Raw genomic sequence first — 19,496 nt, 5'->3', positions numbered from 1 at the left:
TGTGACTTGATTGGAAATAATTTTAGAAATTAAACACTAGAATGCATTTAATTCAAGGATTAGAATTCTAGTTCTAGAATAATAAAGTAAAGATTTAATTGATTAAATTTTTTTAAATTATTCTTAAATAATATGTAGATATTATTTAAGGGGCAAATAAATATTTTGTCATTTATAGGGTTTTTAAGATTTCCTATAAATATAAAGTTATACCTTTTATTTTTCAAGAGGTTGTTTGTTGGACAGAAAAACTATGTAAATCACAAAATAAAAAGTTAGCACTTTAGGCATAGCAATATTTCTCTTCTAAATAGAGATTTATGAGATTTTTCACTGATTATTCGTGTGAATTACAGTTGAAGACCAGACAATTAGACGACTTGTGATTTGCAACAACCTAACTTTTTAAAAAAATATTCAAAGCCAGAGAAATTAAATTTTTAGATAATAAATCTCTAAATAACTCTACATCAATTTAATATAATCCTAAAAAATTATAAATAGTTTTATTTTATTATTTTCACTGAATATATTCCAACACATGACTCACGATGACCCCTTTGCTTTCCAATCAGGAATGGTCCACCAGAGATCCTTGTGGGGATAATTTGTGATCTTTTATTGCATATGGCTAGTGAAACAATGCAGTTGGATCTTTTTAGGATGGTCCCATGCCTTTATAATGTTGAGCTGCTTGAAACAATGGAACAAAAAAAAAAAAAAGAGGGAAGATTGAAGAGTGTGTGGCAAGAAATCTATGGGTTACATGATGTTAGTTTAATATGTTATTTAGCAAATTGATTGTGTTGTATTATTATATTCATGTAATACATATTTATTATTAATAAAAACTTAATTTATATTTAATATTTATATAATATTATATTTGTAACAGTCTTAAATTGTAAATTCAAAATATATGATATATATTCGTAGTTACCAATTTTTTATTATTATTTATATATATAATTTTCCCGAAATTTCGGCAGAGTTTCCTTTATATTCTTTAGATACCAAGTTATCGACTCAATCATTTCTCAACCTGTAACATTAATCACAATATTCATCCCATCATTTGGACTTTAAAAAAACTTAAGCATATTTCAATATCTCAATTCTATTTTCTATAGAACACTATAATAAAACTAATAAATTCTTAACATGCATCGTCTTTTTTTTTTTTAAGTATTTGTGCTCAAATATATACACAACCAACCATAATTCAACTTAATAATAATAATAACATTATAAATTACATCATACACAAGATAATAAGTTAAACATTACATTTTTAGATATGGAAGTATATTACAACAAAATATTAGTTTTTCCAATTACATTGATCACATAACAAAATTATTTATCCAAGCATCTACTTTCCAGATCGAGGGTGCGATGTACCTAAAAACGTTATCGCATAAAACATGATTAAAACAATTGCACATTTCAATAAGTAATTGATTAAGGACTAATTATTCATATACATTAAAGTGACTTTCATATCATAGAATAAATTGTCTTATTTTCTTTTGAAGTTTCTAATTTCATAAATTCTCTTCTAGACACAGGGATAAAACTACTAAAATAAAAATATCAAGAGTGTCTCCCACAAACCAACATATTTAACTTCAAAGTTTTACAATTAATCTATTTTACATCGAGTGATTATCCCATTAATTTGTAAATTAATTTTTTTAACATGGCCATTCAACCAGGCATAAATTTCAGCAATCAGGAAATGATCTTCAAAGCTTGCCCATTCAACAGGACATTATTTCCAGTAACTGCTCATTCACCAAGGCATTATTTCCAGTAATCAGGAAATATTTTTCAAGGCTTGCCCATTCACCAGGGCATTAACAGGAAATAATTTTCAAGGCTTGCCCATTCCCCAAGGCATTATTTCCAGTAACCAACACTAGAATTTACAATCTATAAAAATTTATTCTACAATAATAATAAAAAAAAATATGAACTAATTAATTACTCCAAGGTGTCGAACACCTACTTGGTGTCTGTGCGTGTGAAGATGTCCCTTATTGCTGATTAGGTCCTGCGACCTCCTTTGTACCAACAAAAATTACTTTGTCATTGTTCATTCATTCGAACCGGTAGAAATTCTAATACCCATTACATATTCTTTGATTAAATCCAACATCCTTAATTAAGTTTAATTGACTTTTAATTCAAGGAGGACAAAACCCTTCTTTATGAAACATTTACTTATTTTTTTCACAAAAGTCCCTATACAATTTAATATACAACATCAATTGTCTTCAATTTGGTAAGATTTCTCAATAATATTATTTAAACTCCATTCTCTAATTTTTCTTCTCCATTTAGCCAAAAACTCCTCAATAATATCATTTAAAGTTCATTCTCTAATTTTTCTTCTCTATTTAGCCAAAAACAACCTAGGGAAGGAAGTGAAGATTTTTCTTTTCTCTTTGAAAAATTCTTACTTCTTTCATATAACAACACTTATAAACCTTCATCTTCCCATATTTTCCAAACAGTTGTATTTAACCTCAAATCCCCTAAATTATTCCTCTTTTGGCCAAATATTCAATTAAAATGAGGAAAAATAATTTTTGTTTCTTTTACTTAAAATTAAACACTTACCCAATCATAATTCATGCTTTCTAACATGATTCAAACATAATTTGCATCATTCCTATAAATTATAACATAAATCCACAATTTCACATAATCATAATTTTGCATAATCCTTCATCAAACATAAAATTAAGGGAATTAATCATTTGGAGCATGTTATTTACCTCACTTTGATAAGGATTTAAGGAAAGAATGCAAGAAAAATCAAGTTTTCTTCTTCTCCCTCTTCAAACCCTAGCTTGAAATCCTTCCTTCAATGCATTCACCACCTTAAATCAACCCCCTCTTTATGTTTAATTAAGTTACTCACTCTAATTACTCACTTTAATTAGTGAAATCAATGAGCATTTAAGTAGAAAAATCACACAATTCTTCCCCCTCTCTTTGTTTAAAGCTCACGGCTAAAAGAGAAAAAAATGAAGCATTTATAGTCTAACTTTTACTTATTTACACATTGGCCCTCATTTCTTCTCATTTCTATTTTTGTCACTCAACTCTTCTTTTTACTTAATTCTCACCTTAACATCTTATATTTTATTCTATTGTATCCAATTATAATACTTGAAATCCTTTTATTTAATCTATTCGGTACTTTATTTATTTTATTCAGATTACAATTTAGCGGGTTTTCACAATATTAATGAATTTAATATTTGATTTATGAATTTAAAGTAAAAATTATGTTCATGAAATAAAAATACTTTGCAAAAAAAATTATAAAGTTGTTATAATTATGAGATTTTTATTATATCAAAATATTATTCCTAAAATGTTCCTGATCGATGCTTTTTTAAATACTGGTTAGTGGTGGTGCTCCTACTGGTTTTGTTGGTGGTCCACGGTACAATTGTTGGTGTTGACAATGGGGCAAAAACAGTGGTGACTCATTGTTGTCACGGTAAAATAATTGGTTTGTGTTTTTTGATATGTGTTGCGTTGAAATTTTAATTAATGTCGCACTTTCAAAGCACAATATCTTAAGTTGTCGTGCTTTCAAAGTGCTACAATATCAAACTATGTTATTTCGTCAAATATTTTTTAAAATGATGTTATTCCGTCAAATTTTTATGTTTACCGCACTAGTTTTACAAAAATAGAAACTAGTTTTACCTTTTGCGTGTTTTATCTTATGATTTTTTTGGGGATCATGACATGTTACTAGACGATACACTTGATCTTCAAATATAAATTAATCAATTATTAAATTGATAATATATTAAATTGTTTTATTTATTTAATTCTATTTATTTAGAATTATAGTTTATATTTGGGCCAACATATTAGTAACTTAATGTGTCACACACATTAAGAATCATTAGTCAGAAATTAAAATGAGATAATTAATTAAGTGTGACTTGATTGGATTTAATTTTAGAAATTAAGCACAAGAATATATTTAATTCAAGAATTATAATTCTAGTCCTGATATAATCAAGTAGGGACTTAATTGATTAAATTTCTAATTTTTTTCTTAAATAATATACGGATATTATTTAATGTGCAAATATATATTTTGTCGTTTATAAGCTTTTTTGAATTCCCTATAAATATAAAGATATACCTCTTATTTTTCAAGAGGTTGTTTGTTGGACATAAAAACAGATAAATCACAAAGTAAAAGGCTAACATTCTAAGCATAACAATCTCTCTCTTATGCCAGATAATTAGATGATTTGTGGTTTGCGATAAACCAGTCTTTAAAGAATTATTCAAAACAAAAAAAAATCAAATATTTAAATAATAAATATCTAAGGAACTCTAAATTAATTGAACAAATCCCAAAGAATTCTAAATAATTTTATTTTATGAATATATAACATTCCAACACATGACTCACGATGACCCTTTTGCTTTCCGATCAGGAATGGTCCACCAGAAATCCTTGTGGGGATAATTTGTGGTTTGTCCACGTAAAACAAGGACATCCTTTAATCGCTGAATCCCCTTTTCTTTTTTATCCTTTGAGTTTAAATCTTGGGATTAATTTTTTTGTTAAATTATTAAAATTGACTTTTCTTTTTGTATCTTATAAATTGCTCTACTCTTTGACAGTTTATACATGCCATGTTTAAATCCCTCACAGAAACGTGTAAAAACTACACATGGGGGTTGTTTGCATAGATGACAGAATCTTTTTTTTTAATTATTAAAAAAAAAGAATGGCAAAGAAATAATTAATTTTGGACGGTAAAGGTTCTTGGAATAAAGAAAATGGCATCCGGACAACAGGCAAATAGTTGTCTTTTTGTTAAACAATAATTTACAACTTTAAAGCCTGTACGACTTCTAGCTAGAAGGTTTTGTTTTTACTCTTTCTAGCTAGAAGGTTTTTTTTTTTTACACGCATTGGTTTGCCTACTTTCCTTTCTTTTTTTTTTTTTTTTAAATAATTATCCTAGTTTTTATTTTTTTTAAGCTAAGGCTAGTTTATTCACTTGTATTTTTGTTGCGAGTTAGATATGGATCATCATTTTCGGTTTGGTTTAGTTTTTATAAAAAAAATAACCAAACTGAATTTTTTTTTAAAAAAACCAAAACCGAACCGAAACCGGTTCAAACCGACCGGTTTCGGTTCAGTTCGGTTTTTTAGGACAAAAACCGGTTCAAACTGGTTTGACTCGGTTTTTCCGATTTGGCTCGGTTTTCTGGGTTTTGGCTTGTTTTTTTTTTTCCAGTTTTGGCTCGGTTTGGTTCGGTTTTTTCAGTTTTTTGCTTATAAAACCGAAACCGAACCGAACCGGCCGGTTTTTTTAAAATTTTAATCGGTTTTTTTTTACGGTTCGGTTTTTCGGTTATTTTTTTCTGATTTTCTCGGTTTAATTGGTTTTTTTGCTCACCCCTAGAGTTGAATACAAAATTTTTAAAACGTAAAAAAAATATATTTAGATTGTTAATTTTTTTTTTGGTAAAATAAATATGGCTCCTCCAAGTCTCAAACGTGTGATCTCATATTTATTCTTGCACGTTAATTATTACACAAAACTTATAAGCAAATGATTAAAAAATATATATTAACTTGTTTAACTGTTTATATTAACAGTGAAACCAACTCTTAATATTTTAGTTGTATTATTTATTCAACCATTTCATTAATTACAATACGAATAAATGAACTTAGGAGGAAAAATAGTGATTTGTCACCACCCCACAATGATTAGGAGACTATGGGCATCACCCCCACACTATCAAAAGTAATCTTGGATTTGTCCTCCTCCCCCACAATGAGAGAGGATCTCCTCATCCACTTCCATTTTGAAAATTGAAAATTTAACTTGGCATTTTATTTTTACTATTAACCAATGGTACGTCGTCAATCATCAAAGTTTTTCTTATATAAATGCTCTAAAATTTAAATCTTAAACCTCGAAGATATGATTTTCAGGCTTTATACATTAGACAAAAATGATTTTTCGGCCTTATAATGATTACGAGAAAACATTGGATTGTCCATGCTTTAAAAATAAAAGAAAAAACAAACAATTTTATTGTTAAACTAATTTTTCTAAAGATTTGATGGGAACAAAAAGCTATTAACACGTAGAATATATATACTCTTAATATTTAGAGGTTTTTGATTAAAGTTTTTTAAAATTCCAATTAACACGTAAAACATGTATAAAATTTGTAATTTGATTCCAAAATAAGAAAATAACTTTCATGATTTTCAAACAAAAAGAGTCATTTAGTTTGCAAAATTCTTGATAAAGATGATGCTGACACTTGTTATAAATCCTCCTTAGAAAACTGAGTAGTCTGGTGCAAATAGTTTTTAAATAACTTTTCGTGCTGAAATTTATTAAAATAATATTTTTTTATTTTTTAAAAATTATTTTTGAGATCAGCACGTCAAAACGATGTAAAACATATATAAAAAAAATTAATTTTTTATATAAAAAAATTTAAAATTTTTAAAAATATTGTTTGCATCGCATTCTCAAACAGATACGAGAGTTGCTTACGCAGAAGAGGGTATAAACGATGGTGCTAAGAAAGAGGCCATTACCATTATACGTATAAAGAAGGTGAAAATAGTGAGGTTTAAGAGAACATACATCCTTCATCAACACTGTTTATATAACTTTGAACTCACATATGCGCCCATGCTAACGATAGGATATTCAACGTGCATCTTATGGACTATACTGTCTTGTATCATGTGCCATGAATTAGAAGGTCAGCAGCAGGTGGAGGTCCCAGACCAATCACATACATGTAGGTTAAATAATGCATTTATGTGTATTAAAATAATCTTAAAATATATAAAAAAATTATTTAAAAAAAATTATTATTTTTTTAAAATGCTTTTACAACACATGCGTAGCAAATGAAGAACACAGGTGAAGTCATGTGTCAGATTTGTTTACTCATTGAAACACCTCATTCTCTCACTGTCACTGTCTCAAAGGATCAACGAAAAAGACAGAAACCAAGAAAATGGAGTTAAGCAACTCCATTAACACAATCCTGAAGTTTAAAAAAGTTCCATTTAATTCCCATCAACACACCACTCAAATCTAATCTTCCCCGTTAATTTAATTTATACATTAACCAAAATTCACATTTCTCTCTCTCTCTCTCTCCCCCTCTCTGCCCCACCTAACTACCCAAGCCTTTTTCTGCCTTCTGTTGCACAGCTCCCAGTTAGCATGTTCTGTTGGGTTTATTTTGGGGTCAGTTTAGTTAATGTGTTTATGAATGAATGCTAAACTCATGTCAGTGAAAGCAGTTTTTTTTTTATATATATATTTTTTACTATACATGTCAATCTTCAAAAGTTTGGAGCATGAACTTCAAATAAATTTGGGTTTTTATGAATAATTGCTTTCCTTACAAAGCTTGTGTGTGGTTGCTAAATAATCCAATCTAACCTCCTTTTTGTTATTGCTTCAAGTTATCTTTCACTCCATTGTCTTATTATCATAACTAAAAAGAAAAAAAACTAGTCTTTCTTTGCCATTTAGTTATTATTGTTTTAATTTCAATTGCTTTGTGATTTTTGAGGAGGGCCTTGTAGACTTTTTGAAATCTTGGTGCTTGATGGGATGGGGTTGGTTATGGTGCCAGCCATTCTTCAGCTGCTGCTCAAACTCTGTGCCATTGGCTTTGTTTTCACAGTTCAAGGATCTACTGGTAAATTTATGATCTTTACTCTTCTTTGTTAGAATTGGATTAAATTAGGATTTTTTTTTCATCAAGCAATCATTTTGTTTATCTGGGTTTATCAAACTTCGTGTTGCCAATGGTAATGTGAAGAAGCTGACAATAGATATAAGAGTTTATAGGAACCAAATCGGACTGTGGTGTCTTTGTTGATCTGAGATTGTTTACTAGTAGTAAACCAAAAACTTAATAAAAATGTTCCCCCCTCAATTTTGTAACCGTAGATCAGAGCTTGTAGATGTAATTGAGACACCAAAGGGAGCTAGCTAATAGTTATACCAATCTGTTCTCTTCCATAGTCCCGCTCACGGATCAACTATGGAAATGCATTACAACAACAATTATCGTGAGCTGCTTCCATAGTTTTGATGGTTCTTGGAACTTCATACAATTCAGCGGCATTTCTTCTGCTGCATTGATATGTCGTCTTGCTTTGATTCCCTTGCCCGCAGTCTGATTTGTTAAAAATTTCTCATATAGTATAATACTTCTCTTCAAGGACAAAGATATCCAAGTTATGGAGTTTTAAAATCAATAGAGTGTAGATCTAATGAGTTGTCATTTGAATTCTTCCTATACATAGACTAGAAAAACATAGATACTTAACCCCATAAGAAAAAGAAAATTCTGCTTCATGATACTAGCAGAAGCAAATCATATGTGCTAATGTTGTTAAGAACTATGCTCTTGTGTCTTTTCTGGTTGATATTTTTCAAATTGAATATTTTAGTTTGAAACTTACAATAAATGCCGAGTTTCATATATGCTGTTTTAAATCTGGTACTCAATCTTTTTTCAGGTGACAAGATATCCCCAACTCCAGCAATTGTTTCTGATATTTCTCCAATTGACGGAACACCTGGTCCCCAACTCCAGCCATTCAGAAGCAGTGCACCAAGCTCAGAGTCTCAGACAAATGGTAACTAGCATAAACTATCACTGTAAACTGTTACTAATCCCGAGATCATTTTATGATACTTTTGGTTTGAAAATACAGGGTCACATGTACCCTCCCCACTTGCATTGCCGCCAATCACATCTGCCCCAGTTCCCCAAACAATCACAGGGCTTGTACCATTACATTCCCCTAGTCCTCCAGTAGTAACAACTCCTCCCTTGATTTTTCAAGGACATGTACCATCCTTGTCACCAAGTATTTCAGTTGTATCTCCAACATATAATACAGCTCCTCCACCCACGCTTAATCAAGGGCATGAGCCACCCAAGCCGCCAAGTGCTCATCGAAGAGAGGCACCAGTTAGGCATACTCCTGTCTCTGTGTCGAGTGCTCCAGGTATATAACTTTCTAATGCTTGTTTTGTTGAGTAATTTCAATTTGACTTTGGTTCTATAACAAGTGCCTTTGTTACAATGTCTGGTTCTAGCTGCAGTACCTTCAGGACAGTCTCCAAAAAATTCAACAGTCAGCCAATCAAGTGCACCCAAAGCTTCATCACCAAGTTCCCCTAAAAAAGATATATTTTTCAGCGGTGCTCCCATCCTAAAATCAATTGCTCCAGGTATAGATTTAGTATTGTTTTGTGACTCTTCTGGTAGAATCTATTTCAACAGGTTCCTAATTCTTTTTCTTGTTCTCCTTTGTTTTTTTTTTTTGTTTTTTTTTTTTCCAAACTCGATATCAGCTGTGTCTCCATCAAGGAAATCAAAACAAAATCATCCAGCAGTTCCCCCAATTGCACCGGCAGCAAGGCCATCTGGTGTGCTTTGATACATTCAATATATATGAATAAGCCCTTTCTTTCTTTTAATTTTTCCTTCCGAAATTTCAAATTAATGAATTATGTTGGTTCTTTTATTTTGATAACAGCAGTTCCAGTTGTATCACCAATTGGAGCAATGCCGCAAAATTCATCAGCAACCCACCCAGTTATGCCTGGAGAATCTCCTTCTACATTATCAGGTTCTACTAGAGAGAAAAACTGCAAATTTATTTTCATTTGTGAAGTTGTTCCTTTAGCATTGAACCATTCCACATCTTCAGTTTCAATGTCTGCTGAACTTTGTAATACAATGAATGTCTCAATTGAGAGTCCATGGCCGAAGGAATGGGCAAAAGTCTTCTCTCAGCAACCTTCTTTTGCTTAATTTATAGTGATGTGTCACTAAGGCCTGTTATAAAACATGGTCAATGTGACTAAAATGATAATGCTGCTTTAAATAATAGTTTGAAAATTGCCATTACAATCTCCAAAATTGATGGAATGCAGCTTTATTTCATGATCTTGGAAAAAAATTAATGTGTATTTGGAAAAAGCCACTAGATATGTCTTTTTTGTTTTTTTTTTCAACTCACATTCAACAAGGTCACTTTGAGTACCATGAAAAACTCATTTTCTTGTTCTTTTTGCTTTTATTAATCATTCTTCCCAATTGAAATGACTAATTATTTCAAATGTTGTTGCATTGTACAAATTTAATGACCGTGTCCTTGAAAAGCACTTGATGTGTACTCGGAAAAAGCTACTAGATTATCTTCTATGTTCTTGTCGTCATATCATAAATAAGGCCTTTTTGTGCAACATGAAAACTTAATTTCCTCACCTTTTCTCTTTATTTTAATCATTTTGCCTTTTGAATGACTAATTATTTGTGTTGATGTGGCACTGGCACTGCATGACTTGATGACTATCACATGGATTACAAGACTAGGTGCCATTCCAGATAGTTTTACTGGAACTATTTTCATATATGCAAACTCTTTAGACTTGGGCAATGTTACACATTATTCTCTCTCATACAACATTGCAGGTCCAAATGTCTCCTACTCCTCTGCTTCTACCCCAAGCATTGACCATAAAAAAAATGGAATTCCAGTGTCTGCACAACCAAATGGAACTTTACCTCCCTTGAGTCATTCTCCAGCTAAAGGTATACTTTCTTGCAAGAAAATTTCACCAGAATCAATTATATGAAGCACTAGTATGAAGTCTTGGAATTTAACGGTAAAATTTGCCAATTCTTTTTCTGCTGAAGCTCCTTCACGAAAAGCCGTGAGGCACACTCTAATGAGTCTCTTGTTTCACCTTTGTCATCCCCTAAACCACCTCTAGATAAATGGCATCACTCTCTTGCGCCTTCACCTTCTATCCCCTTTCATAAGCAAAACTATGAAAGGAGCAAGATAAGTGACTTTGCTCCTTCATTCTCTTATACAACATTTGCTCCCTTTTTAAAACAACAAGGTGTTAAGTTTCTCGAAATACATTTACACAGTGGAAATGATAAATTTTAAATTTTTTTGGGAGTTCCAAGATCTCGTTAGACAGATCTAGAGTTGTTTAAGGTTTATACGAAAATTATCTAAAGATTAGATGTTCTTTTTGGCTTTGAATAATTGCTTTAAGGTTGGGCTGTCGCAAACCACAAGCTGTCCAAGTGTCTAACTTCTAACAATAATCTACACAAACTACTAGTGGTAAATTTTTTAAACCTTTTTTTGGAAAAAGGGATTGCTATATCTTGTGTTTTTCAGGTGTTTTTTAACCTACGGAATTTCTGTATTTTTTACTACTGTATAGAAAATAAGAGATATACTATTCTATTTATAATAAAACCTGAAAACCATATATATGGTAAAATATCAATTTGCTTCCTGAATAATATCATATATATTATTTCAGGATAATTTTAGAAATTTATTCAACCAAGTCCCTACTTGATTTTTCTAGGTCTAAAATTGTAATTTCCTATATAAATTACATTATAATCCTCAATTTCTAAAATTTATTTATAATCAAATTACACTTGATTAATCATTCCATTTTAGTTTTTGACTAATGGTTCTTGTGTGTTTAACTCATTAGGTTCTCTAATAAGTTGGTCTAAATATAAATTACAATCCTAAATAAAATAGGATTAAATAAATTAAAAAAATTAATTTATTATTAATTCAATAATTGATTAATTTATATTTGAAGATCAAGTACAATATCTAACAACCTATCTTGATCTCCAAATGTTAAGAAAGTCATAATTGGTTTGATTTAACCTTTCAATGATCAATTTCTCAGTGTAATTATTATCTCTTCATCAATAATGTTTCGATTTAGATATTATAGCATGGAGTGTGTCTACTAAGTCAACTCATGTTTGTTATTAATATCATAGTCATTAATTCTTTGAATAAGATTTGAAACTCTTATTCCACCTTGTACAAGGATATACAATCAATGCTAATTGAGAACAAATGAAACATTTTTTCTAATTCACCTAGGGTGATAAATCTTTTCTTGACTACTCAAATATCTTTATATAGTTTATGTTATATCCTATATTTGCTCGTTTGTTATTTTTTATTAGGACAACGTGTAGAAAAATCAAAGCATAACATTCTCTAGATAAGATAACTTAATGATCTTAGTCTAATGATCACTTACACAACCATCACGGGAGACTTTTCATAGGCATAAGTAATCTCTCCTTATGGAATCCTTATGCCGGTCGGTCAGTATACATGTCATCTGAAAAACATCAACATATTAGTTCTAGGTATCCTGCATACCTCAACTTATGAGAACAATTGTTTATTTTCATAAAAGAAAGAACATAATATATATCAGTTTTAACATCTCTAATTAATGTCTAGTCTTAATAGAGTATTGACTAACATTTAGAAACAATGTTTTGATACAATAAGAATCTCATAATTATAACAACTTTATAATTTTCATTGCAACACATTTTTGTTCCAGGAACTTTATATTTGCTCTAGATTCATTAATTAAATATTATATTTATTAATTAAATATTTGATGAATATTAAATATAAATAAAGTCTTTATTAAAATTAAATATATTTACATGAATAAAATCAATGTCACGTGTAACCAACTGATTAGTTACAAGACATATACACTAACACAAGATCACTTGAGAAGTTCTTAAATTAGATAACCATGTGGTTAGCGATGTTCTTAACATTCAGATATTTGGTTTGATTGTGTTTTGATGCCCTTTACAGGACCAGTCATCCCACTGTCATTTCTTCCAATAAGCCGGCATAGACAATATGCTCCTCCACCTCTTAGTTCTCCAGGTATCATAATAGTTGACTGTTTTAGTAGTTTATATTTAGAGCATGTAGCTTGAAGGTCGTTTCAGTTTCTAATGCAGTTCCTGTATGGTAAATTCTTCAATTAATGCATCGCATTACCCCTTTCCTAAACCAGTGACCAATATCTCACCTGCTCCTTCACCCTCTCCAACTGCAGTATCTGGTTGGACAAAAAGTAAGAAAAGCTTGTCTTCATTTCGTTTTGTTTTCCCTTTTTAGTTCATTATGCATTACATTTACTTATTTCATTCATTACATGCTCAATAGCTTACCTTTTGATTATCTTTACATTTCCAAGTGCCAGTTCTTTCCCCTGAAGCTACTCCTCTTGGCTTTTCTTCAAGGACTCCCAAGATGCCCCCCCTGCCACCACTCCACACATTGCCACCTCCACCTCCTAATGAAGGTACACAGATATGTGCTTACGTGCTTCTCTTCTTGTACTTTAAAGTTTGTTTATATTGTCCCTATAATGTTCCTTATCGTCCTAAATGTAATGCATATGCTCATCGAATCTTAAATGTAATGCACGTGCTCATCGAATCTGCAGATTGTTCAGCAACTGTGTGCACAGAGCCGTACACAAATACTCCTCCTGGGTCACCATGTGGCTGTGTCTTGCCCATGCAAGTAGGACTGAGCGTTAGTGTTGCACTGTATACCTTTTTCCCTTTAGTCTCAGAGCTTGCTCAGGAAATTGCCACTGGCGTTTTTATGAAACAAAGCCAAGTTCACATTATTGGGGCCAATGCTGCCAGCCAGCAGCCAGAGAAGACAATCATCCTCGTTGACTTGGTTCCCCTTGGAGAAAGATTTGATAATACAACTGCCTTTTTTATTTATCAAAGATTTTGGCACAAACAAGTGGTTATAAACCCTTCCTTTTTTGGTGACTATGAAGTATTATATGTGCGCTATCTAGGTATAAGAGTTCTTTTTAACGTGAACAATTTTTTCTTTTTCTTTTTATTATTTTTTTCCTAGATATATATCTAAAAGTGCTTCATTTATAGGTTTACCTCCATCTCCACATTTGGCACCTTCTGGAATTGCTATAATTGATGATGGGCCATATTCTGGTGATGACAACAATGCAAGGACAATAAAGCCCCTAGGGGTTGATGTACATAGGAAGCATAAAAATGGGCTTGGTCATGGCGTGATTGCTATTATTGCTCTGTCAGGTGTTGTAGCACTAGTTTTATTCTCTGCTGTTGCTTGGGCATTGCTGTTTAGACATAGAGACCGTGCTAGTCAATCAGAAACAGTCCTGCAGCCTTTGCCACCCTCAGTTGTGAAACCATCAGGTAATACTTGTATTTAAAGCCTGTTGCAGTTTAGCCTATCAGCTCGAGGAATCAATGATTTTAAGGAGTGAAACATTAAACTTATGGAACATTCAGAATTTGACTGATTAGGTAGCACAGTGATGGAACTTGACAAGGTAAAACAGAGAAAAAGAAGTTATGGAATGTTGAAAAATTCCAAGTTTATACAAATATGTTATTTATATATTGGACTTCACATATCAGTTTCATATTTTACATGTTTTCCTTGTGCATTTAACATGCTTTAGTAGATAATCATTGTGCTTCTATTCTAATACGTTTAATTTAGTAATATATGGAAATATGAACAATTCAAAAGTCTTGCTTCATTTGGAAATGAAAAGGGAAAACACAATTTCCAGGTATTGCTGGGTCATTGGTTGGAAGTGGTCTTAGTTCTGCCTCATTATCCTTTGGATCTAGTATTCCAGCGTATGCAGGATCTGCTAAGACCTTCAGCACAAGTGACATAGAGAGAGCCACCAATAGCTTTGATGCTTCAAGAATACTTGGGGAGGGTGGCTTTGGGCGTGTTTACTGTGGTGTTCTAGAAGATGGGACCAAAGTTGCAATAAAAGTTCTAAAGAGAGATGATCAGCAAGGTGGTCGAGAATTCTTGGCAGAGGTTGAGATGCTTAGCCGCCTTCATCACAGAAACTTGGTCAAGTTGATTGGAATATGCACAGAGGAGCGTTCACGCAGCTTGGTCTATGAGCTAATACCAAATGGCAGTGTGGAATCTCATCTACATGGTAGCACCCTTGCTCTTTCTGAGTACTCATATTTGGATAGAGAAAGTTCTCTTTAAAAAAAAAAAAAGGGTCAATGTCCTACAACATGAATATGCTTGTCTGTATGTTGTTTATTTATCAGGGGTTGATAAAGGATCTGCTTCTCTTGATTGGGATGCTCGGATCAAGATTGCACTTGGTGCAGCTCGAGGTCTAGCTTATCTACACGAGGATTCAAGCCCTTGTGTGATACACAGGGACTTCAAGTCCAGCAACATTTTGTTGGAACACGATTTCACACCAAAAGTCTCAGACTTTGGTTTGGCTAGGACTGCCTTGGATGAGGAAAATCAACACATATCAACACGTGTCATGGGAACTTTTGGGTAAGAATTCATCTTCCAGACTTCATGAAATCCTATCATATCACTTTAGTTAAATGACTCCACCAGACACATAACACTAAGGCCTTACAAGGTAATGCCCATGGTTGGTAGCTTGTCATACCTTAATCATGTATTGGGTGGTAACTAGCTCTGAGAGAACAATAGATGGAGGTGACATGCTCATTGCATACTATCCATGTATCTGCATAATTGCTCAGCATTCTGGATGTTGCTGGGTGTCCCGGGTTTAGATTCTGCTGCCAGAAGTTCTATATGACCATATTATGGTTTTAGAAGGTACAACAGGTACAAAACGAGTTAGCTTCTGCTCCTTGTTCTAGAAAGTACAATAGTTGCCACCACATTGTCTTCTAACTAGATGGTTGTAGAACATCTATGAAGCATAGCACCTGTGTCCAGATCTCTGTTGTGCAGGATCTTCTCTTAAGCTCTTCTAATGACTGAGATGCTGACCTACCATACATACAAACAGCTATTTGGAATTCATAACATGTCTTTGGAAAAATAGATTTGAATGTCCATAAATTACATGTATCCGTATCAAATAAAATTAAAGCTCGTTGAAATGATGCCAAGGTGAACTTCTGAATTTGGATGTTCTTGAAACCAGACATCTTGGTTGGTAATGATTATATTGACCTGCATGAATTGTAACTAGGTAGCTTTTAGTTTCCCTTTTTAGGGGAAAAATATTTCTTGGATCAGCTCAATTATGTTTTTTTAAATGTCAGACAGGGATATGTCAGACACTGTTTTAACATTTAAGCGACCTCCAAGCTGATCTATAGCTTACTTTAAGTTCCTGCATTTGAGTTGTGTTGGTGTTTTATTGAATTTGATGATTCAATATGCTTAATAAATATTTCATCCAGGTATGTCGCCCCAGAGTATGCAATGACTGGCCATCTTCTTGTGAAGAGTGATGTTTACAGTTATGGTGTAGTCCTTCTTGAGCTCCTAACAGGACGCAAACCAGTGGATATGTCCCAGCCACCTGGTCAAGAGAATCTAGTTACATGGGCCCGTCCGCTTCTAACAAGTAAAGAAGGGCTGAAATTAATTATAGATCCGTCTCTAGGATCTGATGTGCCTTTTGATAGTGTAGCAAAAGTAGCAGCTATTGCATCAATGTGTGTTCAACCAGAGGTATCGAACCGTCCTTTTATGGGTGAGGTTGTTCAGGCCTTGAAACTAGTATCTAATGAGTGTGATGAGGCAAAGGAACTGGATTCCAGAAGTTCCAGTCAAGGTTTGTCTATTGACATGGATGCGGAGGTCAGTGCTGTCTCAGGACAGCTGCGCGGTGCTTTCCAAAATCACGCCCTAGTCCTTAATTATGATTCTGAGCCAGATATTGAAAGGGGACTCCCAGTTTCAGATTTGCTCAGTACATCAGTCGGGTATGGAAGGGAAGGCTGTGGATCATTGAGAAGATGCTCATCAGGTCCATTGCGAAAGGTAAGGGGCAGAGAGTTATTGCGAAAAATGAGATTGACGGGGGAAACTGTGAGTGAACGTGGGACCATCTTCAAAATGTGGCCAGGTTCACATTGAGAGCTAGATTTTCCCTTGTGTTTTGTGAACATTGACTTCCCCGGTTTTTAATCTCAAATTCTTAACTGTAAGCAAGCATTTAGTCGTCCACAGGAACAAGAATGGGTGGTAGCCTTGCAAGAGCCTGGAATTGAAAATTAAGCGATTATCGTGGAATGCAGAATGCCAGAATCCATCACTTCAGGACAGTTGCAGCATTGTTTTAAATAAGGTTCGAATGTAAACAGGACATGATCCCATACAAGACATTCATTGTCTATACTCAATTGCAATGGCGGAATTGCGGCAATAACACGACGATGTGAACCATGGGATATATATGAATTCAATGGAGTATCAGCTTTAATACTTCAAAGTTGCCATGCACCAGTGCAGGTGATTTCCTGCTTTCCGGTCTGTTAGACTTTCTTTTATCTTTTTTTTTGGTGAAATCAAGTTAAAGAGCTCATAGTTGTCTGTTAAATATGTTAAAGAATTATTTTAATTTAAAAATTTAAATGAGATTTCAATAATAATTTTATATTACTCGAATAGATCTTTTAAGTGAAAGTTTTTTTGATTTGAAACTTATATATATTCATGATTATTCTGTGTTTAATTTTTTTATTAATTTAATTAATTAAAATTGATGTGATGAAATTTGAATTTATAATTGTTTAGTCATTAAGATTTTGATATTATATTAAAATGGTCTCAACTTAAAAGTTTAAGTTGTTAGGTAAAGCTCTAAAAATAATTTTATATTATTTTCTAATAAATAATAACGTTAGTTGTTCACTATCATACAAGAAAAAAAAATGCTAAAATTGATCCATAATAGTAAGATTGACTGGTTTAGAAATAGTTCAAGTCAATTAGGGAAGACAGGAAGCAACTAATTAAGAAATATAGAAGTCATAATCAACTATGAGAGTTAGAAGTCAAGACCAACCTAGAAAAAAAAACAATTGATTATAGAGATAAGATTGATTATAGAGATAAGAGTTTGTGTGATTGATTAGAAGATCAAATTTTATTTTGAATATTAGTCTTTTTAATTACATTGATAAATATTACAAATTAGTTAGGAAATATGTGATTGTCAGAAAGAAAATGTGTTTGTGTATATGCTTTGTAGCCAATTGATTGGTTAAACATGATATTGATTTTTTTTTATGTAAAAACATATTTATTATTAATAAAGATTTTTTTATCTTTAATATTTTTTTATATTTAATTAATGATTATAATATTTGATTAGTAAATCTAAAGTTAAGATAAAGTCCTTGGATCAAAATTGTTTTGCAAAAGAAATTATAAACTAGTTATAATCATGAGATTCCTATTGTATTAAAATATTATTTCTAAATTTTTTTGGTTAATGTTCTATTAAGACTAAACATTAATTTGAGCTGTTGAGATTGATACATATTATGTTCTTTTGTTTATGAAATGAAGTGGTTGTTCTTGTAAGTTGAGGTATGAGAAATATCATTATGAAATGAAACAGCTGTTCTTGTAAGCTGAGGTATGAGAGATACATAGAGCTAATATATAGGTGCTTGTTAGATGACATGTATACCGAGCTGACCTGTATGAGAATTCCATACAGAGAGATCACTTGTGTTTATGGAAAGGCTCACGTGACAGTTATATAAGTGATCCTTAGACTTGAGATCACTAAGTTATTTTATATAGAAAATGTTATGCTTTAATCCTGACTACTCGTTGTTCTAATCAGGGGTAACAAACAAGTAGATATTGAGTATATCATGAACTATATAAAAGTATTTGAGAAATTAAGAGAGGATTCATCACCCTAGATGAATTAGAGAAAATGTTTCACATGTTCTCAAATAATATTAATTATGAAATCTTTGCGTAAGGTAAAATGAGATTTGAAATGAGTTTCAAATCTTATTCAAATATTCAATGGCTATGATATTAAGAACAAACATGATTTGACAAGGTATATATATTTCATGCTATAACGTCTAAATCAGAACATTCTTGAATAAAAGATGAAAATTACACTAAGAAACTACTCATTGAAAAATTAAATCAAACCATTTATTACTTTCCTAATATTTGGGGGATCATGCACATTGTTTGACGGAGCATTTGATCTTCAAATATATATATATCAATCAATTATTGAATTAATAATAAATTTAATTATTTAATTAATTTATTTTAGTTTTTTTATGATTATGATTTATGTTTGGAAAACTTATTAGGAATCTAATGAGTCATACACATGAAGAACTATTAGTTATAAATTAAATTAGAATAATTAATCAAGTGTGATGTTATGCTTATAAATAGATTTGTTAAGTTTATAGGGTTATTAAGTTTTTCATTTTAAGAACCTAATGGGCCACACTATCTACCTATAAAAATAGATAGAGTATAAAAAAAAGAGTTATCACTTAAGGAATAATGACTCCTCTCTCCTAAAAAGGTTTTAAGAGATTTTTCATTGGTGTTTTGTATGGATTATTGTTAGAGGCGAGACACTTGGATGACTTGTGGTTTGCGACAACTCATTGTTAAGTAATCTTCACATAAACTCTAAATGACCCTAGATTGTCTAACGGGATCCATGAAAATCATATATATATATATATTATCATTTTCACTGTATTTA

The 19,496-nt window shown here is 31.8% G+C and overlaps 1 protein-coding gene across 11 annotated transcripts; it reads left to right on the top strand.

Moving 5' to 3' along the window:
* The first annotated feature begins 6,960 nt into the window (after positions 1-6,960).
* Positions 6,961-17,401, top strand: LOC18100385 (receptor-like serine/threonine-protein kinase ALE2). 11 transcript variants are annotated; one of them, XM_024604294.2, is made up of 16 exons: positions 6,961-7,286; positions 7,631-7,746; positions 8,576-8,695; positions 8,774-9,070; positions 9,162-9,296; positions 9,420-9,494; positions 9,605-9,697; positions 10,546-10,665; positions 12,758-12,832; positions 12,966-13,025; positions 13,149-13,256; positions 13,401-13,772; positions 13,864-14,157; positions 14,541-14,930; positions 15,052-15,295; positions 16,189-17,401. In XM_024604294.2, the coding sequence occupies exons 2-16, from the start codon at positions 7,659-7,661 to the stop codon at positions 16,868-16,870; spliced, it is 3,153 nt and encodes a 1,050-aa protein (XP_024460062.1). In that variant the 5' UTR covers positions 6,961-7,286; positions 7,631-7,658; the 3' UTR covers positions 16,871-17,401. The 11 variants fall into 11 exon arrangements, with proteins under 11 accessions (XP_024460062.1, XP_052310011.1, XP_024460065.1 ...); XM_024604297.2 differs by lacking the exon at positions 6,961-7,286 and having other exon boundaries at positions 7,299-7,746; positions 9,168-9,296; XM_024604295.2 differs by lacking the exon at positions 6,961-7,286 and having other exon boundaries at positions 7,299-7,746; positions 9,608-9,697.
* Positions 17,402-19,496: the final 2,095 nt, after the last annotated feature.

This window comes from Populus trichocarpa, chromosome 6, assembly GCF_000002775.5.
Source record: "Populus trichocarpa isolate Nisqually-1 chromosome 6, P.trichocarpa_v4.1, whole genome shotgun sequence".
NCBI classification, from domain to species: Eukaryota; Viridiplantae; Streptophyta; class Magnoliopsida; order Malpighiales; family Salicaceae; genus Populus; species Populus trichocarpa.
The sequence above is the reverse complement of the archived record's forward strand: the minus strand, read 5'-3'. Positions and strand labels throughout refer to the sequence as shown.